The 7611-nt window shown below is 35.9% G+C and overlaps 1 protein-coding gene across 1 annotated transcript; it reads left to right on the forward strand.

Moving 5' to 3' along the window:
* Positions 1-5734: 5734 nt before the first annotated feature.
* Positions 5735-7195, forward strand: LOC114369643 (histone H1-like). The gene is made up of 2 exons (XM_028326876.1): positions 5735-6024; positions 6142-7195. The coding sequence occupies exons 1-2, from the start codon at positions 5845-5847 to the stop codon at positions 6853-6855; spliced, it is 894 nt and encodes a 297-aa protein (XP_028182677.1). The 5' UTR covers positions 5735-5844; the 3' UTR covers positions 6856-7195.
* Positions 7196-7611: the final 416 nt, after the last annotated feature.

The raw sequence follows: 7611 nt of genomic DNA on the forward strand, positions 1-7611 counted from the left end.
CCAATGGTGTGGTTGCCAAGTCCAACCATTCTCTCATATTGCTTCAATTGGATGCTTCTAAAAAGGTTTCCTTTTGCAAAAAAATCAGGTTTGAGAATTCCTGGCTGCTTGAACTTGAATTAAATGATGTCATTCACCATGGTTAGGCCAAAGTTTTGTCACTGGACATCATTGAAAAAATCAATAAATGTTCCGCAGTGATGAACACATGGGGACGTAGACTAAGGAGGAAGTATAGTGATCAAGTCCAATTTTGCAGACAAGAACTTAAATCCATTCGTCAATCTAACAATTTGAACATCTCTTCCAACTATGTTGAAGTGAACAAAAAACGCAATCTGTTGATTGCCTAGGAAGAATATTACTAGAAACAAAGGGCTAAGATTTTCTGGTTGAAAGATGGTGACGTTAACTCTAAATTCTTCCATTCCTCTTCTAATTCCAGGAAAGCCTCCAATATGATCCACTGCCTAGAACATGATGATGATGATATTGATTTCAATAAAAAAAAAGAAATTTGATGTTGCTACCTCTTATTTCAATACCTTATTTCAAGCTTGCAACAATTATACTTCTTATCTTCCAGTCATTGATAATATACCTCATTGTGTTTCTCCTTACGACAATGCCCCTCTATTGGCCTCTTTTACTAAGAAAGAATTTAGAATTGCACTTTTCAATATGAACTTTGACAAGTCCCCTAGCTCTGATAGTTTGAATCCAATTTTTTACAAAAAAATTTGGCACCTATGTGGATCTGAGGTCTACCATTCTGGTATTACTTGGCTTGAAACTGGCTCCTTCCCCATTGAGGTAAATGCAACAACCATAGTTCTCATCCCCAAAATCAGTAACCTTACTTGCATTAAAGACTTTCGTCTAATGTCTCAGAAGTCCTTGCGAATTGACTAAACCCAATTATTCCTCACTGCATCTCCCTTGAACAATCAAGTTTTGTTGAGAATCACTTAATCCTTAACAATGTTATACTAGACTTTGAAATTATCCATCACATGAGATGTAAGAAAAAAGGCAAACAAGGGGAAGTTGCCTTAAAAATTGACATTAACAAAGCTTTTGACAGAGTGGATTGACAGTATCTTTTGTCTGTCATAGAGAAAATGAGATTTCATGAAAAATGGATTGGATGGATGAAACTTTGCCTTCAAATTGTTCACTACTATATTATGGCCAATGGTGAAAATGTGGGAAATATTTCTCCAGAGAGAGGACTTAGACAGGGTGACTCACTATTGTCCTACCCTTTCATTTTGTGCACACAAGGGCTTCCTGCCTTTTTAAAAAACATGAGTTAAGAGGAAACATCTATGGAGTGAAAGTGTGTAGAAATGTCTCAACTCTCACACACCTTTTATTTGTTGACATTTTTTCTTATTTTGCAGGACAGATGAAGAAGAAACAAATCCCCTTAAACAAAATTTTTGACATGTATGGGACAACATCTAAATAATTAATAAATTTCCAAAAATCATAAATACTTTTTAGCACCAACACACCTTGGCACAACAAGGAGTGACAACAACCATTGGAATAGGAAAATATCTAGGCCTACCATCTATCATAGGGAGAAGGAAAAAAGTTATTTTTGGGTTCCTCAGGGACAAATTGTGGAATCGCATCCACCATGGGTTAACAAAGTTCATTTGCAAAACGGGTAAGGAAATTCTGTTAAAGTCAGTAGCACGGTCTATGCCAACATATTGCATGAGTATTTTTCTTCTTTCTTCTACACTTCAAGAGGAACTAGTGAAAATGATGAACTTTTTCTGATGGAAAAACATCAACCAGAACAAAGGAATCCATTGGTTCACTCGAGAAAATTATCCATGGAAAAAGAATATATAGGGAAGAGATTTTGACACCTTCAAGCTTTTTACCTTGCCATGTTAGGGAAGCAAGGTTGAAGATTGAAAACCAACCATGATACTATAGTTTCTGAAGTGCTCAAAGCAAAATATTATTCGTCAAGGGATTTTTTGGATGCTTAACTCGGCCATAATCCAAGCTTTATATTGCATAATATCCATGCTTCACGTGTAGTGGTGAATGAAGGATTGAAATGGAAGATAAGCAATGACAACTCTATAAAGGTAAGGTCCCAGTCCCAACCTTGGTTAAATTCATCTAAAAATTTTCACATAACTTCTCCCATTATTGCTGGTCAAGAAAATCTTCTTGTGAGTGACCTTACTGATAAAAAAACCCATTCTTGGAAAACTGAATCTCTCGAGACCATGTTCTCCAATGATGATGTTACATGAATCCTCACAATTCCCCTTATCAACACGACAAACGAAGAGAAACTCATTTGGAGGTTCTCACAAAATAGTTTGTATAGTGTCAAAAGCTCATACCACTGCATCATAGATTAAGTTATTGACAATGATCATCTCAAAGTACTAGGTAATTGGAAGTTAATATGGAGGCTTCATATCCCCCCTAAAGTTAAACATTTTGCATGGAGGCTCTTGAGAGGTTGTTTACCTATCGGGCAACACCTATTCTAAAGAGGAGTCCATTGCCCTCTTCACTATTCTTTCTACTCTAGCAATGTTGAATCTAAATGACATTTATTCATTGACTGTGAAACTGTAAAGAAGTTGGCCTTTGGACTGTTCTTAAGCAGATAATTGACCAATCAAATGACTTCAAGAGTTTGCTCTTCAATCTAATGAAGTGGCTAAATGACCACCACCTTCTGCAAAAAGCTAGGATTGCGTTATGGACAATCTAGAACATAAAAAAATGAATTCATCTGGAACGGAAGCAACATCAATCCTACAACCTCATTTAGCAATTCATGACAATTCATTCAAGAATGATAGAATGTAAGGAGGAAAAATTCCTCATCTAGTACCACATTCTTAGAGGATATTTAGCAACAATAATGGTAGAAACCACCAGCCTCATCTTTCAAGTGCAACTTGGACGCCGCCATATTCTTTCATCTCAATACCTTTGGCCTGGGCTTTTGTATAGGAAAAACCAACAAACTTATTGGTATCCCGAGGCCACATGAGGGGAAAGCATGGGCACTCTACTCCAAGCTATAAGATGGACAACAAACTTGGGTTATCAGAAGATCATCTTTGAAAGCAACTGCAAGATGATTGTGGACAACATCACAAGTGCAACAATTGTAATATTTGATTTTCATGTTTCAATGTCTAAGTGTAGAGAATTGCTTTTAAAATTTTCAAATTCTAGGGTGAGTTTTGTGAGGAGACAAGCAAACAATGTTGCCTACACTTTAGCTAAGACATTAATGTTTAATGTTTGGAACCAATCCTTTGACTATACCATTGGCATTTAATCTTTTATTGTTAATGAAAAGTCTTAATTGCGACTTTCCTTAAAAAAGTCCTATATTTTATTAGATAAGTTCACCCTACCCTAGATAGTCTGATCTAGTTGTCACATTTATCTTTAGTAATGATAATCACATGAAAATAATTAAAGAACAATTAAATTGAAAAAAATAAAATAAAATGATATGATGTGTATGAAGATGAAGAGTTAAATTTTGAGTTACTAATGAAGATGTGTACATGAAATGATTGATAGTCATTGTATGAGGAAATATCGTGCATGATTCTAACAAATTGTAAATAAATATGTGCATTTTTTTAAAAAAGAAATGAACTTTGAATTTTCAAATGTTTGACTTTTGAAGCATATACTTTTTAACAATTGAAATTACATATGTCTAATTCTAGTTTTTTTTAATTAAAACACATTTAAGCACATTATTGTTTGAAATATTATTTTTTTGTTGATTTCTTTTAGAAAAATGACACAAAACACAAATTTTATGAAAATTGTGTTATATATATATATATATATATATATTTTGGATCAATATGTCTATTTTATATGGATTTTTGTTGTGGAACTATTATAATTTTGAGGGCTGGAGTTATGCCTTGTAGGTGCAATAGGTTGAGATTGACCCAAAAAGATATTTAAATGCACTAACTCAAGACTTGAAACTTTTGTGACAATTAATTAAAACTTTGTATTTTTGCCAAAATATTGTGAGATTGTCAAGTAAATATCAAATAATGAAAATATTGTATTTTATATAGTAACAATACATACAACATCCAATCATCTAAGAATATTGAGTAGAAGTTGTATTTCTATTTCATAGAATACACATGTAAATAATAATGTGATATTTAGTTTTTAATGATATTTGTTATCATAATTGTCTAAGCCTTAAACGGCTCACATACAATTGATTGGAGTTTCAACTAAAGATAAGTATGATGAATAATTCATATTAATAGTCTTTATATTTTGTCAATTGAAGCAATCTTAAATCCCATGAAAGATGTTTGAGTTGCTTTAGTAGCATAAGTTAACACCATAACATATTTTCACAAAATGAAAGTTGAATAATAATACAGCCAATAGTAATATTATAGAAGACCCAAATCTTATATTTCAAATAGAGATAGACATAGTCATATCGAGTCATGTTGGATGACAAGACAATATAAAATATACATGATAAGTATGCATATTTGGAGCAAACTCTTAGGTTACTAATATATATGCATATGGTTGTATAGTAAACTTGTTTAGACTAATATTGTGTATATAGTATATGGTGTTTATTTTTTGTATAAGATAGGATAACATGTACTTTTATCATGAAAAACATTTATAAATAACAATAACTAAATATAAAAGAAATTTCAAACAGTTCATGTCACCAATTCATAAGTGAATAAAGTTTCTAACCTTTCACATCAAGTATAACACAAACTTAATTGAACATATCAATGCCTATTCTATGTAGATCAAACAATGTAGCACCGTATATGCAACATATTTGTAAAATTGTATAATTCAAGTATGAATTGAATCAAATGAGTGGAATGGTGTTGGACAACAAAGTAGCTTTGTATCAAATCTGCATAGTCTTGCACAACAAATCATTTACTTGCCTTTTAAAGCATTAATACCAAGAAATCAATTTTTTTTTTGTGACAACGGAAATTTTGGATTGGAATTACCCTATCATTAAACACCATTTCATTGTTGAAATATTGAATTTGAACAAATGAATGACAATTAAGCATAATATATGAGAAACAACAATGTTCTAGACATAATAGGTTGTTGCCACACATGTTCTTTGGTTAGACTTTGTTCAACTTCAACGACTTTGTAAGCAATCATTCCATACCCAAATCTAATCCGATTTGGATGATTCTTGATGCAACGGAAACCTCTGTTAACCTATTTTCACGAGTGGTGAATTGATCACACCCCCAGCCAAAGTATTCCCCTCAATTAGATAAAAACCTTGATAACATCACAAGAAACCCTACTCATGACCATTGCGCCTTCAAAACCAAATTCCTCCCAAACCACTGATCCATTAGCACGCTGCACCCCTCATCAGAAAGCTCGAATAATAATCTACAAGTCTCAAAAAACCCCTTTCAAATTCATCAACCAGAGCCCGAGAAATTGGCAAATGAATCGAGCTTAGAAACACACACCAAAAGCAAGCCATAGCTCCCCAAAACATTCCAACCAGCCTCTCCCCGTTGGAACAACCGTTGATAAAAGCCACATCCAATGGTTCACATTCAAATTAAAACAAGGCTTCAATCCGTGTGAGGGTCCCGTGGACCAATCAGAAATAAGTATTTGGATATAGTCCTTCACACACTTGACTATTTAAACCATCAAAATTCGTTCATCTTCTCTCACAACAAAATTTGCCAATTGCCATTTCAATCTTTCTTCAACGTTTCCATCATACACAGATCCCAATCCTCTCTCAAACCCTAATTTCCCCTCATTTCCATGGCCACAGAAGAGCCCACTGTCGCGGTGGAACCCGCTCCCGAACCTGCCTCCGCCGATCCTCCCCCGGAGGAGAAGGAGGAGACCAAACCTGAAGCCAAGGCTAAGAAAACCAAGGAGCCCAAACCTAAAAAGGTTTCCAGACCTCGCAACCCTCCCACTCATCCTTCATACGAAGAGGTTCGATCCGAAACCATAATTCTAATTCTAGTTCTAATAATAACTCTAATTCTAATTCTCTTACAATTTTTGTGATCTGAACTTGGATCTAATTATTTTGATTTATTTTTTCTGCAGATGGTTAAAGATGCAATTACCTCGCTGAAGGAGAAAACCGGTTCGAGCCAATACGCGATTGCGAAGTTCATCGAGGAGAAGCACAAGCAGCTTCCACCGAACTTCAAGAAGCTTCTTCTCTACCATTTGAAGAAGCTCGTCGCCGCCGGAAAACTCGTCAAAGTCAAAGGCTCGTTCAAGCTCCCACCTACCAGACCTGCTGCATCTTCTTCTTCTTCTTCTTCGCCGGCAAAGAAGAAAAAGCCCGCAGCTGCCAAGTCCAAGCCTAAGCCTAAGCCCAAGCCCGCTGCGAAAGCCAAGGATACTAAGGCAACTAAATCGAAGGCACCAGCTAAGCCCAAGCCAGCTACTAAGCCTAAAGCCAAAGCTCCAGCCAAGGCCAAACCCGCTGCTAAACCAAAGGCTTCTGCTGCTGCCAAGCCCAAGCCTGCTGCCGCCAAGCCCAAAGCCGCTAAACCAGCTGCCAAGTCCAAGCCTGCTGCTAAAACAAAGGCTGTTCCTGCCAAGCCCGCGGCAAAGCCCAAAGCCAAGCCCGTCAAGGCTTCAAGGACGTCGACGAGGACTTCACCAGGGAAGAAAGCAGCTCCTGCTGCTAAGCCCGCGGCGAAGAAAGTTGCGGTGGCAGCGAAGAAAACGCCAGTGAAGAGTGTGAAACCGAAGAGTGTAAAGTCTCCGGCCAAAAAGGCTACGGCCAAGAGAGGGGGTAGGAAGTGAGAAAGAGTGGTCGGTGGAGTAGGGTTGTTTTGGGGTTGGTGTTGTGAAGTTCTTTGTCCTCTTGGTGTAGTTGGGGGTTACAGATGATGTTCCTATAACAGATGAAATCTGATTTTATGAAACCTTTGTTATTTCCCTTTTTAGTTTTGATTTTTTTTTTGGTTCGACCTAGGAAGTAGATAAAAACAATGTTTCTAGCTATGCCTTTCAGCTAAATGAGTTAATCATAAAATGTATCTTAGAGTGTGAGGTTTCTTTGCGTTATAGTACCTTTGATGGATCAATGTAGTATAAGCACCTTTTTCACATGAATGGATTTGTAGTATATGCTTTCTGTGTATTTAAATTTTGCCTGATGCTGTTAATATCTATATGATGATACTAGTTGATGTGCCTGCTTGTGCGTGATTGACCTTCCTGTGTGAATTGATTAGCAATTGATTGTTTGCATCTCAACTTGTTTAGTTGGTTGCTTTATTTACAATTTCTATAATTTTCAATGCATCCTGGATGCTTGAATGAGTGACAATGTTATGGGTTGTGTTTAGCTGTTTGTTTTAATGATATAATGGAGTTATTCTGTTCTTTAAAAAAGTGTTTGTGCAATGTGGTTGTAGCTTATTCAGTTTAATAACCAGAATGAAGATGGTTTTTGGACTTCGATTTATCTGAAGATGTGTGGTAATAAAGGAATTGGTTGAGTGATTTTCATGTTGATGTGGTAACCACCTAGTGGAATGACAGAAGTAGTGAGGA

This window comes from Glycine soja, chromosome 10 (genome assembly GCF_004193775.1).
Source record: "Glycine soja cultivar W05 chromosome 10, ASM419377v2, whole genome shotgun sequence".
Taxonomy (NCBI): Eukaryota; Viridiplantae; Streptophyta; class Magnoliopsida; order Fabales; family Fabaceae; genus Glycine; species Glycine soja.

Coding starts and splice junctions, on each gene's coding strand:
- LOC114369643 (XM_028326876.1), top strand. CDS start 5,845: ATGGCCACAGAAGAGCCCACTGTCGCGGTGGAACCCGCTCCCGAACCT. Junction 6,025..6,141: donor CTCATCCTTCATACGAAGAG/GTTCGATCCGAA, acceptor TTTTTTCTGCAG/ATGGTTAAAGATGCAATTAC.